Source organism: Salmo salar, chromosome 19 (genome assembly GCF_965601325.2).
Source record: "Salmo salar chromosome 19, fSalSal1, whole genome shotgun sequence".
Lineage (NCBI taxonomy): Eukaryota > Metazoa > Chordata > Actinopteri > Salmoniformes > Salmonidae > Salmo > Salmo salar.
Genome location: NC_138309.1, coordinates 15299553 through 15327490, shown reverse-complemented (window position 1 = coordinate 15327490; position 27938 = coordinate 15299553). Strand labels below are relative to the sequence as shown.

General features: G+C 39.9%; 1 protein-coding gene across 4 annotated transcripts in view; it reads left to right on the top strand.

The window, feature by feature from the left end:
• The window catches only part of plppr5b (phospholipid phosphatase related 5b), a 118258-nt gene that overhangs the window by 64735 nt on the left and 25585 nt on the right, over window positions 1-27938 (top strand). For all 4 annotated transcript variants that reach the window (XM_045702120.2, XM_014157383.3, XM_014157386.3 and 1 more), the window contains one exon: window positions 13616-13866. In XM_045702120.2, coding sequence (XP_045558076.1) covers window positions 13616-13866 — 251 coding nt within the window. The remainder of the gene's footprint in view (window positions 1-13615; window positions 13867-27938) is intronic.

The following is a 27938-nucleotide window of genomic DNA, read 5'->3' as shown; positions in this document are numbered from 1 at the left end:
AGTGCACCCCTCTATTGGAAGCTAGATGGAGGGGTGTTAGGAGTATAAATGCCCAGCGAGATGAAAGGCACCCTGGAGAGACACTGCTGTTGTTGTCTCACCAGGTTTTCAAGGTTCAAAGCGGAGCGTTGATGTGCACTTGTTAGAGAACTCCTTAAGACATACTGTTATACAATGGAAGACTTTGTAGTGCATATAATAACTTCACAAATAAGCCACTTCTGTTTGGAGAAATCCAACGTATAATTTCTCACTGCGTCACTATTGGTCTTTGTGTGAGGTGTTGATGTTCAAGCAGTTGGCACACAGTGCAGACACTCATTGGTACCACACAAGACATGCAGCCAGTGGTCTCTTCACAGGCCCCAGGTCCAGAACAGTTTTAAATAGAGCCATGAATATATGGAACTCTCTGCCACCCCAGGTAACCCAAGCTAAAAACCTGATTCAAAAAACACCTAACAGCACAAAGGGACTGTGAAGAGACAGCCATTTTGATATATTTTGTATTGTAATTTACACTATATTATGTGTTGTATCATGTAGGTGGGTGGCCTTGCACGAGCCTTGGCTTGTGCGAGCAGGAACAGCTCATAGGGTAGGAGCCATCTTCTGTTTCAAAAGCATGAGGCAGAGGCAGGAGATGATGTAGTATTATGTAGTGTTACAGTATGTATATTATGTATTTTACAGTTTGTTTCTTTGGTGCTATTTTCACAAGTATGTGGTACATTTTCACAACTCTTAGTACAGAACTCCAAACTGGTCACACTTTCCTTCAAAACCTGTCATTGTGCATTCATTTGGATCGTAAACATCTCTCACCACACAACCGTTGATTCAAAATATACGTTTATTGTGAAATGTAATGAGAACATTGGTTTAATCACCAAACAATATAATTATATATTTTCAATTTAGTCGTTTTAACTACCAGTTAATCCAATAGCAAACAATGCAAGAAGAAGCAAATAATGTTTGGGGGGGAAAAGATGGCGGACTGAACACAGCAGTGTAGATCACCTCAAGATAAAAACGTAATATTCAATATCGGTAAGTTAGACTAAATATTAGCACTTCACAAACTGATGGGTTATAAACTTCAATCTGGATAACAAAACAAATCATAACGCTAGAGAAGCGTATCGACAAATATTACGAAAACAAGCAACACCCAAACATGACGGAGACTAAAAAAAGAGAACCAATCCCGAAAAGAAAACGCAACTCTTCGACACTGTTAAAATCGACAAATGACAAACTGGGCATGCTTGAATTAGTCAGTAAGGATATAAAGGAGTTGAAGTCAAGCCTCGAGATGAGTGATGAAAAAGCTGCGACATTGGAGAAAGATACAAACAAGCTACAGTAAAAGGGACAGTCAATAAGATTGAAACCGGTGTTAATGAACTTAAAAAGGAGAACATCTTTCTGAGAAAAGCCTTACTTGACATAAAGACTAGATCCATGAGAGAAAAACTGGTACTTACTTGTATCCAAGAGAAAGAAGGAGAAGTTTCTGAGGGTGTAGTTAGGGAGTTCCTCCTTACAGCGCTTCAGATCCCACGCGAAGCTGTCGACAAAATCAAACTCGAACGTGTACACCATTTCGGGCAGAGATATGAACGCCCAATCGTTGGCAAATTTGCTTTCTTTAAAGATAAAATAATGGTTAAAAACCTGGGTAAAAGACTTGCATGAAAATAGGCATGAATGATCAGTTCCCGAAGGAAATTGCAGAACGGCGTAAAGTTCTGTATCCAATCTTCAAGGAAAATAGATTAAAAGGGAAACGTGTAGCTCTCGTAGTCGATAAACTATATATTGATAACCAAATGTTCAGAGACACAAAGACTACTCCATGGCTATTCTAAATATTACAAAGTTCCCATGGAGGAGTCAAATAATGAACACCCAATACTATCCATGGTAGGGATTGTAATAAAAAATATATATAGAAAAGCAGTAAAATAAAACAATGTTTAAGGAAATAAACTACAACTACACTATACCATTCTAGATAGGGAATGTTGGAAAATAATTTGTTTTAGACTTTCCATTTATACTATTTTATAAATTGATAAGACAGCATTACTAGAAAGGATAATTAACTAAATAATACATCTTCAAATATAAGGAACTGGAACACAAAAGTACTCAATCAACATGGAAGAGATAAAACACAGAGGACATAGAAGGCACAGTATGTGGCTATGTGCGCATGTATTGTGATGGAAGGTGGGGTGTGTGTGTTTTTGTGTTTGGAAAAGTGTGGAGTTAAGTGAGTGAAAAATGATAGTGGTTGCAAATCCCAGACTACATGTGTGTTTGTGAGCAGGGGTTATGAGAGAGAGCTTTCAGTTTTGTGCAGATACGGGATATACATTTTAAAATAAATTATTAATATCTATTTATTTACTGTCCTATCATGATGGAATGGTCCCCAACCCTATACAGTACCCTGGACACCCACATGAGAGTCCCATAAACTAAGGAGAATTCCTTATCTGTCTTATGGGCCTACTTTAAGTAGCCTATACGCAGCCAAATGAGAAAGATGAATGTGGTCAGAGACCAACTAAAGCAGCACCGCCCCATCAAGATTCTGAGCCTGCCTGGCAGGGTTGGTCCTGCAAAGCCAAAGCCTCCTGATGGGAGAGCATACAGTGAGGGAAAAAAGTATTTGATCCCCTGCTGATTTTGTACGTTTTCCCACTGACAAAGAAATGATCAGTCTATAATTTTGATGGTAGGTTTATTTGAACAGTGAGAGACAGAATAACAACAAAAAAATCATGAAAAACGCATGTCAAAAATGTTAATAAAATGATTTGCATTTTAATGAGGGAAATAAGTATTTATCAGCAGGGGATCAACTACTTTTTTCCCTCACTGTAATATACAAGGAAATTCTCAAAGCTGCCAATGAGAACCTTGACGACCTTGTACCTAGCCGGTGGGGATTCTGGTGGGGTGCCCCCACCCAGGCAGTGCTGGCAACACTTGCTGCAGTAACCCATGGGGAGGGGGTCACACTCTGACATTCTGAGAGGGGGCATGTTATTGTGGCCCTCGTGGCACAAAATCATCAAAGGTCTGACTGCACAGAGATGCTTGGGAATATGGTCACAATGGGGGATCACGTGTGGGTGTTTCAGGGGACCTGACAATTTTAATAAAATCTCCCCATTTTTGCTCAATTTTGCATGCCTTCTCATACAGCTGCAACTGTGTATGCGTTCGTAAATCAAGGCCTTTCTTGATTTGGGCTCTGGGATAGAACAACTGTTGAGCATCTGAGTTTATGGTTGTTTGTGGGGGAAAGGGATTGTGTGTGTGTGTGTGTGTGTGTGTGTGTGTGTGTGTGTGTGTGTGTGTGTGTGTGTGTGTGTGTGTGTGTGTGTGTGTGTGTGTGTGTGTGTGTGTCATAACTGTTGCTAGGGAGTAAAGATGTTAAGGATAATATAGGATGAATCACAATAATTGTTTGCTAAAATAATAATTGCTTGCCAAAATGTAATTTTTGTAATGGCAATACTGGTAAGAGGTAACAAAACTAATTACACTATTACAAATATTTGTTGTTACTTATGGAAGTTAAGATAAGCAGTTTATATATATATATATATATATATATATATATATATATATATTAATAGCTTTATAAAATACAAATCGAGGTGAGGGTGATGGAAAAGCTGATCTGCTTCTGTTCTGTGGGTGGCACTGTGTGCTCTTTTCAAAAGGATGGGTCCCGGTCTCTCGGGGTCCATGGGATCCAGGGGGTCGGGGGTGGTCTGCCGGTCACTGGGATGAGGAGGTTTACTTAGTAGCAATGCAAATAGCATGTTATCATGATAAATGGATTTTAAACTTGTAATTCATTATGGTGAAATAGGTATAGCCAGTTATAATTGTAATGGCTTAGTAGATAATAAGAAAAGACGGTCAGTATTTACCTGGCTAAAAGAGAAGGAATATAATATCTATTGTTTATAGGTATCTCATTTTAGATGAAGTTGTGTAGAAAACTGGGGGGCGAAATATGTTTCTCCCATGGGAACAGAAATTCAAAAAGTGTGATGATATTAATTAACAGTAATTTTGATCCAAATGTGCCAATTGTCCAAACAGATCCTCAAGGTAGATAGATGATTTTAAATATATTATTGGACCATAAACAGATATGGCTTATTAACCTATACGGTCCAAATAATGATGATCCATGCTTCTTTGAAAATATATACAATTATTTATCAACCCTACAAGCAATACAAGACCATATTATGGTGGGAGATTATAATATGGTTTTAAATACCGCTATGGACCATAAAGGCAATCACACAACAAACTATCACCCTCATGCACTTAAGGGAATCATGAATGTCATGGATATATTGGAATTAGTTAATATATGGAGGCTTAAATACCCTGACCTAGTGAGATATACATTGTGGAGGCTCAATCAAGCTTGATTACTTTCTTATGTCATTCTCTCTGGCACCAAAAGTTTTAAAAATAATGTTGATAGGGGACAGAATGCGGTCAGACCGTCACATAATTTGCATACATATTACTCTTACAGAATTTCCACGTGGGCAAGGATATTGGAAATTTAATCAAAGCCTACTGGATGATAAGTTGTTTTTAACTAGGACAGAAGAATTTATAACTGACTTTTTCCGACATGACATAGGTACAGCAGATCCCATTATTGTATGGCACATGTTTAAATGTGCCTTTAGAGGCCATACAATCAGTGCTCATCTATAAAACAAAAGCAATTTAGGTCAAAAGAGTCCATATTAACAAAGGAAATGCAAGGACTAACAGTACAGATAGATGGCAATAAAAACTACCATAGAGGCTCAGAGTAAGTAAGAGGAAAAACTAAAAGAAATGGAGGAACTTATTCAAGAAAGATCCAGTGTAATATATACTGCTCAAAAAAATAAAGGGAACACTTAAACAACACATCCTAGATCTGAATGAAATAAATAATCTTATTAAATACTTTTTTCTTTACATAGTTGGATGTGCTGACAACAAAATCACACAAAAATAATCAATGGAAATCCAATTTATCAACCCATGGAGGTCTGGATTTGGAGTCACACTCAAAATTAAAGTGGAAAACCACACTACAGGCTGATCCAACTTTGATGTAATGTCCTTAAAACAAGTCAAAATGAGGCTCAGTAGTGTGTGTGGCCTCCACGTGCCTGTGACCTCCCTACAACACCTGGGCATGCTCCTGATGAGGTGGCGGATGGTCTCCTGAGGGATCTCCTCCCAGACCTGGACTAAAGCATCCGCCAACTCCTGGACAGTCTGTGGTGCAACGTGGCGTTGGTGGATGGAGCGAGACATGATGTCCCAGATGTGCTCAATTGGATTCAGGTCTGGGGAACGGGCGGGCCAGTCCATAGCATCAATGCCTTCCTCTTGCAGGAACTGCTGACACACTCCAGCCACATGAGGTCTAGCATTGTCTTGCATTAGGAGGAACCCAGGGCCAACCGCACCAGCATATGGTCTCACAAGGGGTCTGAGGATCTCATCTCGGTACCTAATGGCAGTCAGGCTACCTCTGGCGAGCACATGGAGGGCTGTGCAGCCCCCCCAAAGAAATGCCACAACACACATTGACTGACCCACCGCCAAACCGGTCATGCTGGAGGATGTTGCAGGCAGCAGAACGTTCTCCACGGTGTCTCCAGACTCTGTCCCGTCTGTCACGTGCTCAGTGTGAACCTGCTTTCATCTGTGAAGAGCACAGGGCGCGGCGCCAGTGGCGAATTTACCAATCTTGGTGTTCTCTGGCAAATGCCAAACGTCCTGCACGGTGTTGGGCTGTAAGCACAACCCCCACCTGTGGACGTCGGGCCCTCATACCACCCTCATGGTGTCTGTTTCTGACCGTTTGAGCAGACACATGCACATTTGTGGCCTGCTGGAGGTCATTTTGCAGGGCTCTGGCAGTGCTTCTCCTGCTCCTCCTTGCACAAAGGCGGAGGTAGCGGTCCTGCTGCTGGGTTGTTGTCCTCCTACGGCCTCCTCCACGTCTCCTGATGTACTGGCCTGTCTCCTGGTAGCGCCTCCATGCTCTGGACACTACGCTGACAGACACAGTAAACCTTCTTGCCACAGCTCGCATTGATGTGCCATCCAGGATGAGCTGCACTACCTGAGCCACTTGTGTGGGTTGTAGACTCTGTCTCATGCTACCACTAGAGTGAAAGCACCGGCAGCATTCAAAAGTGACCAAAACATCAGCCAGGAAGCATAGGAACTGAGAAGTGATCTGTGGTCCCCACCTGCAGAACCACTCCTTTATTGGGGGTGTCTTGCTAATTGCCTATAATTTCCACCTGTTGTCTATTCCATTTGCACAACAGCACGTGAAATTTATTGTCAATCAGTGTTGCTTCCTAAGTGGACAGTTTGATTTCACAGAAGTGTGATTGACTTGAAGTTACATTGTGTTGTTTAAGTGTTCCCTTTATTTTTTTGAGCCGTGTATTATAAAAAAAATTAAGTGAACTGGATGGAATATGGGGAAAAATGCACCACATTCTTTTTTAATCTTCAACATAGAAATGCTACCAAAAATAATTTACTGAAACTTGTTATAAATCATGAAGTCACCCATGATTCACAAAACGATATGTTGAAAGAGGAAGTAAAGTACTTTAAGCATATGTTTTAGTTTCAGTCTCCTCTATCTCCACTAACCGTAGCTGATTGTATGGATTTTTTCCTTATTAATAATGTAAAATTAACATCTGTACAGAAAGACACATGTGAAGGCCAAATTACACAGGAGGAACTTCTTGATGCAATTAAAGCCTTTAAGTCAGGGAAAACTCCAGGGCTGTATTGCATACCAGTGGAGGTATACCAAACTTGTTTTGATATACTCAGAGGACTGTTATTAGCATGTTTTAACCACTCCTATATAAATGGTAGATTATCGGACACTCAACAAGAAGATCTGATTTTATTATTACTGAAACAGGATCCAAGTGGTAAATATAAAGATCCAGTCCATAAAAAGAATTGGAGGCGTCTTACACTTCAGTGTTGTGATGCAAAAAGTCTAGCTAAATGATTCGCGGATAGAATTAAAAAGTTATTGTCGGATATTATTCATCCTAATCAGACAGGTTTTTACATGGACATAATGTACATTGGACATAATATAAGACAAGTGTAAACAATAGAACACTACATTTCTGGGAAACCAGGCCTGGTATTCAAATCTGACTTTGAAAAGGCCTTTGATGAAGTACGACTGGAGTTTATATAAAATGCCTGGAATATTTCCATTTCGGAGAATCTCTTATAAAACTGGTTAAAGTTATGTATAATAACCCTAGGTGTAAAATAGTAAATAATGGCTACATCTCAGAAAGTTTTAAACTGTCAAGAGGAGTAAAACAAGGTTGTCCACTATCAGCATATCTATTTATTATTGCCATCAAAATGTTAGCTGTTAAAATCAGATCCAATAATAATATTAAGGGATTAGAAATCCATGGCTTAAAAACAAAGGTGTCATTGTGCGCTGATGATTGATGTTTTCTTTTAAAACCACAATTAGAATCCCTCCACAGCCTCATAGAGGATCTAGATACTTTTTCTAACCTCTCTGTATTAAAACCAAATTATGATAAGATATGTGTTGGATCACAAAAAAATACAGCTTTTACATTACCATGTAGTTTACCAATAAAATGATCTGACGGGGATGTGGACATACTCGGTATACATATCCCGAAAGAAAGAAATGATCTCACTCCAATACATTTTAATAGAAAGTTAGCAAACATTTATAAGATCTTGCTAACATGGAACGGTAAATACCTCTCTATTTGTAGAAAAAACACTCTGGTTAACTCTTTAGTCATATGACAGTTTACCTATTTGCTTAGGATTTTGCCTATACCTAGCGACCTGTTTTTTTAATTACATGAGCAAAAAATATTCCATTTTATTTGGAATGGCAAGCCAGACAAAATAAAAAGGGCCTATTTATATAATGAATATGAATTTGGATGGCAGAAATTATTACATATTTAAGCATTAGACCTCTCATTAAAGGCGTCAGTCATACAAAGGTTATACTTAAATCCGAACTGGTTCTCTAGCAAATTAGTAAGAATGTCATGTTCAAGAATTTTCCTTTTATTCAGATTACAATCGCTCACTTTCGGTTATTCGAAAATTAAATTATCTCCAAAATATTGTTATTTTTAAAGAAGCCATAGAAAGTTGGTTGCAATTTCAGTTTAATCCACCAGAAAAGACAGAATAAATAATACAACAAATATTGTGGTTAAACTCAAACATAAAAAAATATTTATTTAAAAAAAAAAGTTACATTTTTGTAAATTATATCATAAATAGGACTGGTGGAGTTATGTCACACTTGCAGCTAATACAAATATGGAAATGTCTGCTCTACTCAAAATTGCAACCAACTAATTGCAGCATTACCGCAAAAATGGAAGAGGCAAGTGAAAAGGCACCAGGTGTCTCTTCAAAAGACGGGCGATTGTTGGTAGGCTGATGGATGCCACATTGGCAAAGATGTCATCGTTGGCCTCAATGGCCTGCTTTATTTTGGACAGCCATATGTCATTCCTGGCCCTCACCATTGCACCACTGCCTACTCCTGCTGGTCGGCCATCACCATGTGGTCTTCTGTCAATTCTGAGGGTAGAACAGAGTATACCGTTAATAGATAATTTCTTGGTGAAATTTTCTCATGATCGAATTGACAGTTGATCTTTTCAGATTGGGGTGATCTGGCAGCCTCTGCCATGGTAAGGCCTCTGTTTACCACATGGTCAACGACGATGGCCCAGACTTCATTAGATACAACAGTTCCCTGCCATCTGCCTCCCTCTCTCTGATGTCCACCTGTTTGACGGCACCCAAGCCCACCTCTTTGACGGGGCCCATGCCCACCTCTTTGACGGGGCCCATGCCCACCTCTTTGACGGGGACCATGCCCACCTCTTTGACGGGGACCATGCCCACCTCTTTGACGGGGACCATGCCCACCTCTTTGACAGGGCCCATGCCCACCTCTGTGACAGGCCCCTTGTCCTCGAGTTCTTTGATTTCTTCCTCTCCCTTGCTGTCTATCCTTCTCTGTGTTGAAAGAAATGGCAGGTGTTCACACACCCCCTTCCATATGGTGACCAATTATGGTTACTACTATGTGAAATCAGTTAGCAAAAATTAGTATTCATTATGTACGGTTATCATGTATCATACATGTAATTTAGATGTTTATACTTTAAAAGCACACCTTTTATTTCTTTAGTTCTCAAAATCATCCATATATAGTAGACAAACCAGTTTAAAATCTGTAGGTTTACCAAACGGTTAAGTGATTAACCATTAAGCGCAGTTGGATTAAGTGATGGTCAAATGTATTTAATGAGAAGAGAATCAGTGAAAGGCAACTACTTTATATGAAAGTTATTTCTAGATGAAATACTGAATAGGTTTAGTGAAAAAGTGTGATTTTGTGTGTTGCACTTAGTCAATTGAAAATGTGCAATTTTTTTTGAAAAACAGTCTTTTTGATCTGTTTTGAGTTTTGTATTAAGAGTTGTGACATTTTACCACAAACTCGTGAAAATAGTACCAAAGTGATAAAAAAAACGGCATATTATGTGTTTTATTTGTTGTTTTGTTTCCTGTTTGGACCCCAGGGAGAGTAGCCGCTGCCTTGTGGATCCCAATAAATATTACTATACTACTAATGGTCTACAGGGGTAGGCAATACTGGTCTTCAGAGCCTGTGCAGGTTTATATCACAGCCGAGCTCTATATAATAATCTTTAAACAGTCAGACTATGAATAATTCCTAACAAGTCCTCAACTGTCAGCTTCATTAAATAGTACCCGCAAAACACCAGTCTCAATGTCAACAGTGAAGAGGCGACTCCGGAATGCTGGCCTTTTAGGCGGAGTTCCTCTGCCTAGTGTCTGTGTTCTTTTGCCCATCTTAATCTTTTCTTTTTATTGGCCAGTCTGAGATATGGCTTTTTCTTTGCAACTCATTCTAGAAGGCCAGCATCCTGGAGTCGCCTCTTCACTGTTGACGTTGAGACTGGTGTTTTGCGTGTACTATTTAAAGAAGCTGCCAGTTGAGTTCTTGTGAGGTGTCTGTTTCTCAAATTACAAAATGTAATTTGTTTTCCATTTTACTAGGCAAGTCAGTTAAGAACAAATTCTTATTTTCAATGACGGCCTAGGAACAGTGGGTTAACTGCCTTGTTCAGGGGCAGAACAACAGATTTTTACCTTGTCGGCTCAGGGATTCGATCTTGCAACCTTTCGGTTACTAGTCCAACGCTCTAACCACTAGGCTACCTGCCGCCCCTAATGTACTTGTCCTCTTGCTCAGGTATGCACCGGGGCCTCCCACTCTTTCTATTCTGGTTAGAGCCAGTTTGCGCTGTTCTGTGAAGAGAGTAGTACACGGTGTTGTACGAGATCTTCAGTTTCTTGGCAATTTCTCGCATGGAATAGCCTTCATTTCTCAGAACAAGTATAGACTGACAAGTTTCAGAAGAAAGTCCTTTGTTTCTGGCCATTTTGAGCGTGTAATCGAACCCACACATGCTGATGCTCCAAATACTCAACTAGTCTAAAGTTGGCCAGTTTTATTGCTTCTTTAATCAGTACAACAGTTTTCAGCTGTGCTAACATAATTGCAAAATGGTTTTCTAATGAACAATTAGCCTTTTAAAATGATAAACTTGGATTAGCTAACACAACATGCCATTGGAACACAGGAGTGATGGTAACTGATAATGGGCCTCTGTATGCCTATGTAGATATACCATAAAAAATCTGCCGTTTCCAGCTACAAAAGTAATTTACAACATTAACAATGTCTACACTGTATTTCAGATCAATTTGATGTTATTTTAATGGAGAAAAGAATGTGCTTTTCTTTCAAAAACAAGGATATTTCTAAGTGACCCCAAGCTTTTGAACAATTGTGTGTGTTTGTGTGTGTGAGCGCGTGCGTGCGTGCGTGCGCCGTGTGAGACAGTCAGTGAGCCATTGCACCTGCACCTTTGATCTAATTCCAGAGCCTGTCCTTTTGCTGCAGTCTGATGCAGTGAAACCTCAATCAGCATGAAAGTTTTCAAGGCTACACAGCCTTTACCCACCACACGCACGCTGATGACAAGAAATGGGATCAATGACACTGAAAAGATAAAGCCTTTGACGGTTTTGCTTTTTTATTGAACCGTGCAAATTGAATTTCATTTATCTGCTTAATAAGAGTACGATTTCCGCCCCGTCTACGGTGCCAGCTAAGGAATTAGTTTCGCTAGCTACGTATTTCTGTCATTAAACCAAACTCCAAACGTAGCCATTTCGATGGACAGTCAACCCTGCTTATATTTTGCTGCTAAGTGGGAAACGTCAGGCTAATGTCTTCTAAAATCCTCTGCCAAATGCTCATCTATTGAGTCACTGTTGTAACAATACATCTGACAGAAGTAAAAATGTGTCTGTCAGCATCTTCTGTCACCCCCTCCTCTCATCTCAGCTCCCTCGTTCCCTTTAAGAAAGAGTAAAGAAGAAGAGACTGCGGTGACTGGAATATGACAGAGAAAAAAACAGAATGACACTCTCAACAATAACGAAGACTTGCCTCTCTGCTCTTCCAGCTAAGTGGGTTTCAAAACTGAAAGACACATTAAGATGCAGAAACACAGAGTCTTGACAGTGATTGCAAAAGCTCCCCATTGTTGCTGCAACAAATAATGCGTCCTCCTGCTGGCTTTGTCTCTGGCTGTGTGTCTAGCGAGGGCTTGTTTGTGGAGATTTAGAGTGAAAGACAGAGCTATAAGGCTCTCCTCTCCTTTGGAGAGCCCTATGACACACTGACTCTGCCTGTGTTGGTTTAAGAGCAATAGTCATGGGCAGTGGTGTCTCCACATGTCTTTTGGCTCTGTGACACATTTCCGTTGTGTGTTTGTGTGTGTGTGTTGGTAGGTCCAGCTGGGAGATGTGCTTTGAGGACATCGTTTTATTAAGGGATCTGATATTACTCCTGTGTGTTTGAGCATCACACTGCTTTATGCGTCCTCACACAATTCTAGGAAACAAAGCTCTGTTGTGAGGAGAATGTCGTTTTGCTTATGTTTGGCACACAGGGTTGTTGCTAGCGTGCTAGGAATTTGCATCTGTGAGAAGAGACTAGTGATTTCTACTCCTTCTTTCAGACATAATGTGGTATTTACAGCATTTTGAATCATGCAGGGGGATTCTCAAAATATAAGAAAGGTCACTTTCATTACAGCATGTTATATAACAATCTCTGTGTCTCCTTTTATTTAAATATCTCTCTCCACAGGTAAAACAGTGTTTCATTACTGATTGAGTGTGGGGAAAGCTATTTCTCACTCTTCCTCACTCCCCCCCCCCCTCTGTTTGAAGATACATCTTGCCCTATCTGTCTCTCTGTCTCTCTCTTGTTGTCTCTGTCTCTCAGATGAGTACTTGTATTTTCCATTAGTACAAACTCTACACTCTGAGGGCACATTACCCATTGTTATTGCTCTCTCGCTCTCTCATATATATATATATATATATATATATATATATATATATATATATATATATATATATATATATATATATATATACATTACCCTTCAAAAGTTTGGGGTCACTTAGAAATGTCCTTGTTCTTGAAAGAAAAGCCCATTGTTTTGTCCATTAAAATAACATCAAATTGATCTGAAATACAGTGTAAACATTATTAATGTTGTAAATGACTATTGTAGCTGGAAACGGCAGATTTGTTATGGAATATCTACATAGGCATACAGAGGCCCATTATCAGCAACCATCACTCCTGTGTTCCAATGGCACGTTGTGTTAGCTAATCCAAGTTTATAATTTTAAAAGGATAATTGATCATTAGAAAAACCTTTTGCAATTATGGTAGCACAGCTGAAAACTGTTGTGCTGATTAAAGACGCAATAAAACTGGCCTTCTTTAAACTAGTTGAGTATCTGGAGCATCAGCATTTGTGGGTTCGATTACAGGCTCAAAATGGCCAGAAACAAAGGACTTTCTTCTGAAACTCGCCAGTCTATTCTTGTTCTGAGAAATGAAGGCTTTTCAATGTGAGAAATTGCCAAGAAACTGAAGATCTCGTACAACACTAGTCTCATTGTCAACAGTGAGGAGGCGACTCCATTAAAACTCCACAAAAAAATGTGCTTTTCTTTCAATAACAAGGACATTTCTAAGTGACCCCAAACTTTTGAAGGGTAGTGTATATCTTTCTGCCTTTCAGTGTGCCTTCAATAATGTGTGATGAGTGTCCATTTAGACCTCCTTTCTTGTGCAGACTTTATCAATCTATCCATACAGTATGATAACTGATAACCAGAATCTAGGCCAAATCCATCACCCCCTCTCTCCAGGAGTGTACACGTTAAGCATCTAACAGGTGTCTCCCTCTCTCCAAGAGTGTACATTTTCAGCCTCTAACAGGTATCTCTCTCTCTCCAGCAGTGTACACGTTCAGACTCTAACAGGTATATCTCGCTCTGTCTCCAGGAGTGTACACGTTCGGGCTGTTCACTGTGGACATCTTTGTAAACGCGGGCCAGGTGGTGACGGGCAACCTGTCCCCCCACTTCCTGACAGTGTGTAAGCCCAACTTCACGGCCCTGGGCTGCCAGCATGCCCTGCGCTACATCAGCCACCAAGAGGCCTGCACCGGGAACCAGGAGGATATCCTGCGTGCACGTAAAACCTTCCCCTCCAAAGAGGCTGCTCTCAGCATCTACGCAGCTCTCTATCTCGCGGTGAGTAGGAACCTTTGTACCGAAGATACATGTTGAGAGAGTGAGTGAGTCCCTGTTACAACTGCTCACTAATTAAATGTAATAACTATGGAATACATATTAGGATTATATAGTAGTACTAGGAATACAAAGTAGGCTTTCGGAACTGTACAGACATTGCTGGGACATCTAGGCGTGAAAGGGTAAGTCCAAGGTTCTGTGAGGGACAGGCTTTTGAACATCTTAATGATTGAAGTGGATTTAGTGAGTAGGCCCAGTAGATGCCGGTCTTGGATGGGCTGGTGTTCTTTGATGGCTATGAGTCATACTAGATGCGAAGAGCACTGCAAAATATATCCTGGTAGTCTCTAAACCTGTATAAACTGTTCATCAATTCTTGTCAGATTGGCCTAGGCTGTCATGTCTCAAAATGTTGTTTTCGTTTTGGACGCTGGTTTCGTGTCGCAGCATTTCATTGGTCAAAGAGTGTCTGCTGGTAAGATGCAATTGTTTGAAGATTTCACATTTGATATTTCACCTTTTTCAATCAAATTTGTTCCATCACCCACACAGTATGTTGATCAACTTTCTCTATATTGTTTTGGTCTGAAGCTTTGCTTTTTATCTGGCTGGTAGATTTGCATAAAAATTGACATCTCCAAGTCTCTGAACAGTTCTGTATTTTTTGTCTGGCTGCTGATATGCGTATAGATGGATTTCTCCAAGTCTCTGAGTTTTTCTGCTGGAGGAGTATGTACATTCACCTCCAAAATGATTGCCACCCTTGATAAAGATGAGCAAAAAAGACTATATAAAATAAATAAAACTAATACCGAGCTATATTATATGCTCAGGGTTGGGTAGTAATGGATTACATTTAACAGGGATCATGTTTTTTTATTTAAAAAAAAATATATATATATATATTTCACCTTTATTTAACCAGGTAGGCCAGTTGAGAACAAGTTCTCATTTACAACTGCGACCTGGCCAAGATAAAGCAAAGCAGTGCGACACAAACAACAACACAGAGTTACACATGGAATAAACATGCGTACACTCAATAAAACAGTAGAAAAAAATTGTCTTTATACGGTGTGTTCAAATGGAGTAAGGAGGTAGGCAATAAATAGGCCATAGTAGCGAAGTAATTACAATTTAGCAGATTAACACTGGAGTGGTAAATGAGCAGATGATGATGTGCAAGTAGAGATACTGGTGTGCAAAAGAGCAGAAAAGTAAATAAAAACAATATGGGGATGAGGTAGGTAGATTGGGTGGGCTGTTTACAGATGGACTATGTACAGCTGCAGCGATTGGTTAGCTGCTCAGATAGCTGATGTTTAAAGTTAGTGAGGGAAATATAACTCTCCAGCTTCAGCGATTTTTGCAATTCGTTCCAGTCATTGGCAGCAGAGAACTGGAAGGAAAGGCAGCCAAAGGAGGTGTTGGCTTTGGGGATGACCAGTGAGATATACCTGCTGGAGCGCATGCTACGTGTGGGTGTTGTTATCGTGACCAGTGAGCTGAGATAAGGCGGAGCTTTACCTAGCAAAGACTTATAGTTGACCTGGAGCCAGTGGGTCTGGCGACAAATATGTAGCGAGGGCCAGCCGACTAGAGCATACAGGTTGCAGTGGTGGGTGGTATAAGGGGCTTTGGTAACAAAACGGATGGCACTGTGATAGACTGCATCAGGTTTTCTGAGTAGAGTATTGGAAGCTATATTGGGTTGATGACATCGCGGAAGCCGAGGATCGGTAGGATAGTCAGTTTTACTAGGGTAAGTTTGGCGGCGTGAGTGAAGGAGGCTTTGTTGCGAAATACAAAGCCGATTCTAGATTTGATTTTGGATTGGTGTGATCCGATTACAAAAATGAAGTAACTGTAATCAGCCTGGATTACCATTTTTTGTGGGCGGGGGATTACAGTGACATTCTTAAAAACAGCTGATTACATTTGGGATTACTTTATCAACTAAAAAGAGGACGTTTGATAAAACTTTGTCAGCACTGCTGTCGTTTAGCACACCATCATGACTTCTCACATGCTCTCAGAGATTCTATTGTCCTACTGATGGCCCATTAACCCATAGCCTACAATGGTCACACCCCCACAGAAATCTAGTTAACATAATACAAGGATCCTTATCAAAATCTGTCTGTTTACACTAGTGATATGTTTTTTAGCATGGGCTGCATCTCAATCCACGGCATCCACTGATAATGCCCTTCTGCATCTGTGGTGAACGGTGGCAGAGCTAGAGTGGTGCTTGTCAGACTACGAGACATCCCAAAAATCGGTCTTCTCACACAAATGTCTGTAGCGTCCGAAACTATTACGACGACTCAGCTCATAACCCTGGGACTGAAGACCTCCCTTTGCAACTGGATCCTGGGCTTGGATCCACCGCATGGGGCCGCCCCCATGCGGTGAAGGCAGGCAACAACACACCCACCACGCTGACCATCAACACGGGGACCCCTCAGGGGTTTGTGCTAGCCCCCTCCTGTACTGGCCACGCACAACTCTAACATCATCATCAACTTTGCTGATGACATGATGGTGGTAGGCCTGATCACCGACAACCGACAACGAGACAGCCTATATGGAGGAGTTCAGTGACCTGGCAGTTATCTTTAACTCAGCATTGTTGAAAAAGGACCCGTAAGTAAGCATTTCACTATTAGTCTATACCTGTTGTTTACGAAGCATGTGACAAATACAATTTGATTGTATTTATTTTCCTCCTGTATTGTAAAAAAGATCTTGGAAGCTATAGAAATGCATTTATTAATGTCTATATTCGTTTTTGACACATTTATTCTATTACACACACCTTAATACATACATAAAATGATATTGCGTTAGCGCAACATAAAAAGAAAAAATGCATAAAAACGTTTTCTCCATATATTGTTTTTAGAGAGTACGTATGTTATTGTCCACACTACAATAACAAAATACTTGAATACATGTCATTTTGTCATTGAAACAATTAATTGAAATACTGTAACATTCCATTCATTCCCATAGAGGACTGCTGCTATTGGAGAGTGCCAAAATGGCCGACCGGTGACTTCAAAGCCTCTCAATGGCCAATACATAGCATCAGGAATGGTCTAAGTTCCTTCCCAATGTGTTCTCCAATCTCATAAAACGTTATAGAAAAAGGCTGAGTGCCGTTATCCTCGCAAGGGGAGGGTCCACAAAGCATTGTAATTTTGACACCTATCTTTTTGAGATTTGTATTTATTACTTGTTAAACAAAATATATTTTTCTGAGCAATTGTATAAGTATAAAATAATATTATTTCTCAATATTTTTGAGCTTACAATATAGCAAATTATTTGTATTATTTATTTTATACAGTCTTTTTTGTTAATCTTTATCAAGGGTGCCAATCATTTTGGAGGTGACTGTATACTCACCTGACTAGCCTGCAGTAGTAGTGACATCATCACCCTTGACTACCTGCATTTGGAATGCAGATGTGCAGGAAGGCAGACACAGCATGCTGCAGAGAAACAGATTCTGTTCATCAGCTCCAATAAGCCCACACACAAAAGCCAGAAAGCAGAAAGCACTCGTCCACACGCAAACACGTGCACACACACACTCTATAACATGCACAAACACACTGAAACAGTGTTGACTGATTCTTGGATTTCTTAAAAAATCTTTGCGACGAATATCGGATTTGGACACTGTTTGGCTGGTTGATCAAATTCCGCTTAAAAGAATATCCTTCACTGAATGCTAGCAGACAAAGCCTGTTATTTTATTTAAAGATGATCCTGCTGATTCCCCCTACTCACTCTGGAAAGTGCTGCTAGTTGAATGATTTGAGGGTGAATTACAGTAATAAGCACAGGAATTCCCTGGTAAAAAGTAGTGTACTATATTGGGAATAAGGTGCCTTTTCAGAAACAGCTTCAGTCTGCAAATCTATTCCCTGTAGGGAACACAATATATGGTCTATACATGGCATATAAGTTGCTCACTTATAGGTGGCACAAATTGGGATATGGGATAGGGGAATGGACAGAGTATATGCACATTAAATACTGTAGTATTTACTATAGCTAAAAAAGTGTAATGTTTTTGCATACTGTAGTGTTTTTGTGGACATTACTGTAGTATTTACTATAGTATTCTACAGTATACTACAACATTCTATAGTAACAACTACACATGATCAAGGAATACTTCAGTGTGTAGTATAGTATTCTTCAGTATATTAAAGTTTACTACAGAATACTATAGTAAGTACTGTAGTATTCTATAGTAAACTGTAGTATTTAATGTGGGATGGTTAATATATATATAACATGACAGAAGATCATGACAAACATATTGATGTATAAAAAAAGAAATCTTGGATATGAATTATTTGGCTATGAGAAAGACTGGAGTAGGACTTTAAAGGGAAAACTGATCCTGAGACAACATGTAAATATGAGTCCTGTTCAGAGGACCACAGTCTGATGGCAGTGTCTTTCATAGGGAACCCTAACGTCACTGCAGACTGCAGCTACAGGGGAATATTGTTTGGGGTTTTAGGCTGGGTTTCTGTACAGCACTTTGAGAATATCAGCTGATGTACGAAGGGCTATATAAAAATAAATTTGATTTGATTTGAATACACTTCCCAGATCAAACTCTGTCAGATTTTCTTATCTGTGATGGGTTAGATCATCTTAAGGCATACAGTACCTTCAGAACGTTACAAAATGGGATTGATTTAATTTTCATTTATTTGTCATTGACAAAAAAATGAAAATGAAATCCATTACACAAAATACTGTGTAATGTCAAAGTGGAATAAAAAGTCAAACATATATTTTTTTTATACAAAATAAAACACACATATATCATTATCTTTTTTTTTATTCTTCAAGATGTGTCAAGTTGGTTGTTGATCAATGCTAGACAGCCATTTTTGAGTCTTGCCATAGATTATCAAGACGATTTATGTCAAAACTGTAACTAGGCCACTGAGGAACATTCAATGGCGTCTTTGTAAGAAGCTCCAGTGTGTATTTGGCCTTGTGTTTGGCCTTGTGTTTTAGGTAGTCCTGCTGAAAGGTGAATTTGTCTCCCAGTGTCTGTCGGAAAGCATACTGAACTCTAGGATTGTGCTGTGCTTAGCTCTATTCCATTTATTTTTATCCTAAAAAAACTCCTTAGTCCTTGTCAATGACAATCTTACCCATAACATGATGCAGCCACCACCATGCTTGAAAATATGAAAAGTGGTGCTCAGTGATGTGTTGTATTTGCCCCAAACATAACGCTTTGTATTTTCTGCAGTATTACTTTAGTGCCTTATTGGAAACAGGATGCATGTTTTGGAATATTTGTATTCTGTACAGGTTTCCTTCTTTTCACTCTGTCATTTACAGTGGTTCCTCCTTTAAAAGTTGCGAGCTTACACTGTGGGACTTAGAGGTAATTTGTGATTCAGTACGGTACCACTTCATTGCTCCAGACCAGCGCAAGGGGGAGTTAGAGCACTGATTATGCTTTTGGGTCCTGCTCTGTCTCTAACTGACAATGAATGGGGGACATAAACCTAAATAGAAACTGATAATTGTGCACGACTTCAGTATTACTTACTAAACTGTTATTACACTAAGGTTTTTATTATTTTATTTAGTTTGGATTATTTTGGGCTTACTGTAGTAGTGTAGGCCACTCCCGACCGGTCACGTTATACAGCGCCTAAGTGGCGCAATGGTCTAAGATGCTGTGTTGCTACAGATCCTGGTTCAATACCCGTGCCGGCCTCAACTGGGAGACCTATGAGATGATTGTAGGTTTTTGGTTTGTCTCCCTCTTTATTTACAAATTAGTAACAATGTCTCACCCCATGTTCAAGAATGGTCATTTTCTCGCTCATTTTATGTTATTTGAAAAAGAAATCATCTCCAAAATATTGTTATTTTTTAAACAAAGTGATTATTATTATTAATTTAGAATGATATAAAAGCCCGTTGGATATTCTCACAGATATATTATTAACCCTGTTATTAGCAGGACAATATATATTGGTCATATTGGTCATGGCTCCCGAGTGGCGCACAATGGGATTGCCTTGCAGCTCTCCAGCTGTATCCACTGAAAGAGCGCAAGGTTCAAGGCACGAGGGCAGGGGGCACGGGATGGGCCGCCGAGCCACGCACAGAAGACTGACCTAGCCACCCCGCCACACTGGCAACACTTTAAGGGGCATTGCACTAATAATGGTGCTGACAAGGGAAACATTCACGCTGTTCTGTTATTAGTGCCAGTCTGCACGTTCAAACTAAAACAGTCTAACTAATATATATATATTTTTTTTTAATGGCATCTTTATGCTTTCGTTAATAAAATAATGATAAAAATACTATTTCAAAATGCCTTAAATGTTTATTTAGTTATGGATCCATAACGAATTATTGTGGGAATAAATGTCACTGATTTACAGACATATCCTCCAATCCTCTATATGTAATTGTTGGCGGATAGTCACGTCATATTTTTCGATATACTGTAGGTCTACCGTAGGCGACATGAGTCTCACTAGTGTTGAGTAATGTGCTGTTAAAAAGTGGTGTAGGTCTTATTTATTTAAAGAGCATATTGAAGTTATAAGCAATAGCCTACAACTATTTTAGCACCGTTTTACGCTGCTCTGAGACAAGCATGGGAACTGGTCTCGATAAATCAATGAGATTTTTTATTTTTCACTGAATCTCCGTTTGGGTATTGGTTAGACTAGATTTAGAAAATGAGGGTGTAGAAATGTTATGCTCTTAGTGTAACCTTTATTTAATAAGCGATTGTATTACACAGTATGCCTATACATTGATAGGCTATACAATTAATTTTTTAAAGAAAATGCACTTAAACCAAAATACCTTTAGTTTTAGTGATCCTCTCAGCTCCGGCTCATTTTCAACTCCTCTCGTGGTGGTCCTAACCCTTGCAACATTCTTTCTGTCCATTTAGAAATGTAACACTTCAGAGTACTTAAACATCGAATACATTGCAGGTTGGAGGATGTTCACACCTACAGCAGCCGGGCTATAAAGAGTATTTTGTCCTGCTAATCAGGCTACAAGTGTTTGAAAACCTGTTTTCAAAATGCCACCTGCTGTTCATCACTACTGTAAATAAAAACAGCATCTTGTTTTCATTCTTTATTATAACAATGTCACAAATAATTTGTACCTACCTTTCCAATTACTTTTAGAGTTTGGGTTTAATTTGATTAATATTACAGTGTTTCTATTCTAAGAAAAACGAAAAACCCTCTGGGTTTCTGTAAGGATGGAACAGAAAATATGGCGCTGTAGAACGTGACTGTCGGGAGTACAGTACTGGGCTATTTAGCTAAAGAATCCCTGTGTCGTGCAGGCATGCGGGAGACTGGGGTTCAATTCCCCGATGGGGAGGAAGGAGTAGGCTGTCCTTGTAAATAAGAATTTGTTATTAAATGACTTGCCTAGTTAAATAAAAAATATTGTGCGCTAAAAACATGAATGTGTTTTTGCAGAGCATACAAACATGCCGACAACCATCCATGGAGATCAGAGGTCAAAGGGCTGGACAACGGGCCGCACTGGAAAAACACATGGTTGCCAAGAAAGCAGTTAGTTTTGCTAGATTCTTGAAATGTGTACGCAGCATTTGTGTGTTGGAGTCACTTTTAATTCTTAATTGATCTACCGTTTCTATCATAGGCCAAGTTATCGATGTGGGCTCAAGGCGGTACATGGATCAGATTCAAACTTTGAAGGCCGAGATCAAGTAATTGAAGCCAGACCAGCAGAAAGAGAAACATTATTGGAGGGCAGAGATACAGGCAACAGCTGATGCATTGGTCCAGAGCCAGGCGTCATTGGTGGAGAGTCAGGCGGAGAATGATGTGTTGAAGAGGGTGAGGAACAAGATGGAGTCACAATCCATGCCAGTAACACATGTGAGCTCTGGAACTCCACCTCCGACAGGTGTAGGGTGTAGAAATGCTATACTCTTATGTAACCTTTATTTAACTAGGCAAGTCAGTTAAGAACAAATTCTTATTTACAAGGACAGCCTACTCCTTCCTCCCTGTCGGGGAATTGAACCCCGGTCTCCCACATGCCCGCACAACACAGGGATTCTTTAGCTAAATAGCCCAGTACTGTACTCCCGACCGTAACGTTGTACTGTACAGCGCCAATATTTTCCGTACCATCCTGACGGAAACCCAGAGGGTTTTTCGTTTTTCTTGGAATAGAAACACCATAATATTAATCTAATTAATTAAGCAAGTACCAATAAAAGTTTGGACACACCTACTCATTCCAGGGTTGTTCTTTATTTTTTACTATTTTCTACATTGTAGAATAATAGTGAAGACATCCCAACTATGAAAAAACACATATGAAATCAGTTAAGAACAAATTCTTATTTAAAGGGACAACCTACTCCTTCCCCCTGTCAGGGAATTGAATCCCGGTCTCCCACGTGCCCACATTCTCTAGTAAAGGCATTATTGAAGGCTTACAAATGCTTCTCAAAGATGCCATCTGGTGGTCAAACTAGCACTAACTTAAATAACGTGCCATAGAATTCTGCGGCACTATGCAAGCTGCGCCGCAGTACGCTGCAACTTTTAAAGGAGGAACCACTGTATGTTAGTATTGTGGACTAACTACAATATTGTTAATCTATCCTCAGTGTTCTCCTGTCACACCCCTTAAACTCTTTACCTGTTTTAAAGTCACTATTGGCATCATTGGGGAAATCCCTGAGCGGTTTCCTTCCTCTCCGGAAACTGACTTAGGAAGGGCAACTGTATATTTGTTGTGATTGGGCGTATTGATACACCATCCAAAGTGTAATTAATAACTGTACCATGCTCAAAGGAATATTCTTGTCTGCTTCTTTTTTTAGCCATCTACCAATAGGTGCCTTTCTTTGCGAACCATTTGAAAACCTCCCTGGTCTTTGTGGTTGAATCAGTGCTTGGATTTCACAGCTCGACTGAGGGACCTTGCAGATAATTGTATGTGTCGGTTACAGAGATGGGGTAGTCATTTAAAAATCATGTTAAACACTTGTTGCACACAGAGTGAGTCAATGCAACCTATTATGCGACTTGTTAAGCACATTTTTACTCCTGAACTTATTTAGGCTTGCCATAACAAAAAGGGTTGAAAACGTATTGACTAATTTTATATTAATTTGTAAACAGTTATAAAAACATAATTCCACTTTCAAGTTTTGGGGTATTTTGTGTAGGCCAGTGACAAAAAAAACCTACATGTAATCATTTTTAAATTCAGGCTGTAAAACAACAAAATGTGACTTGTTTCAGGAAAAACTAGGCGTATGTGTGCATCACTACTTGTGACTACTTTTAAATGTGTATTTTTGTTAAAATGCCTTTTTTTGTAGAAATGCTTTCTGGAACAATTCAGCTATCATGGGCCTTAATAGCAAACGTGTATGCCATTTGTAAATATGAATAAAATTGTTAAATTACAAGCCTAGTTGGTTTAGCCATGGAAAAAGACAGGAACTTTCCAGCTAGCCATGATTGGCTGAGATAATGAATGGGCTGGACATGCCAAGAGATGAGTTCGGATTGGTCTGCCATGGCTATTTTGAAAGATATTTAGAAGAATTGCATAAGTGTTGCTAATGCTCTCCACTTTCTGGAGGACCCGAGTTTTGAAATCAGCGGACTGCCCGGTGGAAGAAGAGTATGATAGCAAAGGAAATTGAGAAAATTCTGGCGTTTGATTGCAAATAATGCGGAGGGAGTCTAAAAAAGAACACACAGAAAAAGGCTGTTGTATAAAACACCTGTCTCCGGATTACATCTTCAAACTAACGGCAGCCATTTGCATTGCTAGTTATAGCCTAATGAACCTAGCTAGTTGGTTAGCTTTAGCTACCAGCAGATGCATGCAGGGTAGTAACATTATGAGTTGGGATTATGTCAGGCCTAACAACACCCGTGCCAATATATCCTCCAAACACCAGCTTCGAGGGCAATTTCACTTTTATACAACGGGTTACCAACATGTTCAAATAATGATTGTCATATTTTTATAAAAATATTATTTGGATGAATTTATTAATACTATTTCATCCTTCCACAAACTATAAAATTTGTAAGTCGCTCTGGATAAGAGCGTCTGCTAAATGACTTAAATGTAAATGTAAATGTATAGTCCCGACACAAATCAAAGGATGCTACCCAAGCCGGCTGGTCGTTCGTTCTATCGGTTCCGTTGCCAGAGACGCAACCCAGTCATTAGGTTTTTTTGTTCTGTATGTATGGACGCGACCCAGTCGTTCATTCTAAATGTTCTGGCTGGCAACGATCTTATCCCTTGCTAGCTAGCCAACTACGGCTAACTTACAGTCACAATGAAGCCAGAATAACAGCAAAGTAGCTGCATTTGTGTTTGTTTAAGCTGTTTTATTTGGATACATCCATAACAATGAGCTAATGATGTGCAATTATGCTCTCTCGTCAGGACACTGTTGTTCGGAGGAGCTAGCCAACAACACAGCAAACACACATTGATATTTCCTTGTATAGATCCATAAAAATGATGCCAGCTGATTCATGATTTTGACTGGCTGAGAAAAGCTGTCTGCCTGTCTCTCTCATCCCGACTCCCAACACGTTCATTACTATGGGACAGCTGGAGATCGAATTTCAATATTGAAACAATGTTGCAAATGTCGAAGAAACAGACAGCAAGGTTTATACAAATCTCAGCTATTAAAAACCAAATGCTAGTCTAAAAGAAATGGGAGATAATATATAGATGCTTTTTATAGTGGCGATGAAGCTCATAAATTGCCTGGCTGGGCTGATGAGGCAGTGAGATGGAACAGAGTAAATATGCATTTCAACATCATAGCTTTAGCCAGTGGTAACTTGTGGAATACACACAGGCTGGAATGCAGTTTTAACCAATCAGCATTCAGGATTAGACCCACCCATTGTATAATGTTTAGCTAGCTAGCTATATGTCTAAACAAAAGACTATGCAAGTAACCATTTCACTGTACTGTTTACACCTTCTGTATCCTGTGCATGTGACAAATAAATGTTGATTGTGCTTAGCGTGTGCTTAGCAGAGACGGTATTGTGAAGAACAACATGACCTGCACCAAAGTCAAATTAGGATATAACGTCAGGCCAACGAGACAGTGTCCAAGTTACAAAATTCTCAGTTAGAATGCCCTGCTTTTATTTTGTCACACTCACAACCATAAGATATTTTCTGTAATTAACTTGCCATTAACTTGTAAATAATGACGTTGTCAGCTACAGTGAGGGAAAAAAGTATTTGATCCCCTGCTGATTTTGTACGTTTGCCCACTGACAAAGAAATGATCAGTCTATAATTTTATTGGTAGGTTTATTTCAACAGTGAGAGACAGAATAACAACAACAAAAAATACAGAAAAACGCATGTCTAAAATGTTATAAAATGATTTGCATTTTAATGAGGGAAATAAGTATTTGACCCCTCTGCAAAACATGACTTAGTACTTGGTGGCAAAACCCTTGTTGGCAATCAAAGAGGTCAGACGTTTCTTGTAGTTGGCCACCAGGTTTGCACACATCTCAGGAGGGATTTTGTCCCACTCCTCTTTGCAGATCTTCTCCAAGTCATTAAGGTTTCGAGGCTGATGTTTGGCAACTCGAACCTTCAGCTCCCTCAACAGATTTTCTATGGGATTAAGGTCTGGAGACTGGCTAGGACACTCCAGGACCTTAATGTGCTTCTTCTTGAGCTACTCCTTTGTTGCCTTGGCTGTGTGTTTTGGGTCATTGTCATGCTGGAATATCCATCCACGACCCATTTTCAATGCCCTGGCTGAGGGAAGGAGGTTCTCACCCAAGATTTGACGGTACATGGCCCCGTCCATCGTCCCTTTGATGCAGTGAAGTTGCCCTGTCCCCTTAACAGAAAAACACCCAGAAAGCATAATGTTTCCACCTCCATGTTTGACAGTGGGGATGGTGTTCTTGGGGTCATAGGCAGCATTCCTCCTCCTCCAAACACGGCGAGTTGAGATGATGCCAAAGAGCTCCATTTTGGTCTCATCTGACCACAACACTTTCACCCAGTTTTCCTCTGAATCTTTCAGATGTTCATTGGCAAACTTCAGACGGGCATGTATATGTGCTTTCTTGAGCAGGGGGACCTTGCGGGCGCTGCAGGATTTCAGTCCTTCACGGCATAGTGTGTTACCAATTGTTTTCTTGGTGACTATGGTCCCAGCTGCCTTGAGATCATTGACAAGATCCTCCCGTGTAGTTCTGGGCTGATTCCTCACCATTCTCATGATCATTGCAACTCCACGAGGTGAGATCTTGCACGGAGCCCCAGGCCAAGGGAGATTGACAGTTCTTTTGTGTTTCTTCCATTTGCGAATAATCGCACCAACTGTTGTCACCTTCTCACCAATCTGTTTGGCGATGGTCTTGTAGCCCATTCCAGCCTTGTGTAGGTCTACAATCTTGTCCCTGACATTCTTGGAGAGCTCTTTGGTGTTGGCCATGGTGGAGAGTTTGGAATCTGATTGATTGATTGCTTCTGTGGACAGGTGTCTTTTATACAGGTAACAAACTGAGATTAGGAGCACTCCCTTAAAGAGTGTGCTCCTAATCTCAGCTTGTTACCTGTATAAAATACACCTGGGAGCCAGAAATCTTTCTGATTGAGAGGGGGTCAAATAGTTATTTCCCTCCATTAAAATGCAAATCAAGTTCTAAAATTTTTGACATGCGTTTTTCTGGATTTTTTGTTATTGTTATTCTGTCTCTCACTGTTCAAATAAACCTACCATTAAAATTATAGACTGATCATTTCTTTGTCAGTGGGCAAACGTACAAAATCAGCAGGGGATCAAATACCCTTTTCCCTCACTGTATATGATATGGTCATTATTTGAACTGGCTATCTAGCTAACAAGAAATTAACCAAAACATTATTTAGTTTCTTTTAGATGCCTGGTTTGCTAGATTGAAAAAAAAGTATGTGAACCCTTTATAATTACCTGGATTTCTGCATAAGTTGGTCCTAAAATGTTATCTGATCTTCATCTACATGTAAGTCACAACAATTGACAAACACAGTCTGCTTAAACTAATAACACACAAACAATTATAATTGTTCATGTCTTTATTGAACACACCGTATAAACATTCACAGTGCAGGTTGGAAAAAGTATGTGAACCCTTGAATTTAATAATAGGTTGACCCTCCATTGTCAGCAATAACCTCAACCAAATGTTTCCTGTAGTTCAGACCTGCACAACGGTCAGGAGGAATTTTGGATCATTCCTCTTTACGAAACTGTTTCAGTTACACAATATTCTTGGGATGTCTGGTGTGAACTGTTCTCTTGAGGTCATGCCACAGCATCTCAATCGGGTTGAGGTCAGGACTCTGCCACTCCAGAAGGCGTATTTTCTTCTGTTCAAGCCATTCTGTTCTTTTGGGTTGTTGTGCTGTTGCATCACCTAACTTAAGTTGAGCTTCAATTGGCAGACAGATAACCTTACATTCTCCTGCAAAATGTCTTGATAAACTTGTCGATGATAGCAAGCTGTCCAGGCCCTGAGGCAGCAAGGCAGCCCCAAACCATGATGCTCCCTCCACCATAGTTTACAGTTTGGATGAGGTTGTGATGTTGGTGTGCTATGCCTTTTTTTCTCCACACATAGTGTCGTGTGTTCTTTCCAAACAACACAACTTTAGTTTCATCTGTCCACAGAATATTTTGCCAGTAGCGCTGTGGAACATCCATGTGCTCTTTTGCGAACTTCAGACGTGCAGCAATGTTTTTTTTTGGACAGCAGTGGCTTCTTCTATGGTGTCCTCCCATGAACACAATTCTTGTTTAGTGTTTTATGTATTGTGGTCTCGTCAACAGAGATGTTAGCAGAGGTTTCTGTAAGTCTTTAGCTGACACTCTAGGATTCTTCTTAACCTCATTGAGCATTCTGCGCTATGCTCTTGCAGTCATCATTGCAGGACGGCCACTCCTAGGGAGAGTAGCAACAGTGCTGAACTTTCTCCAT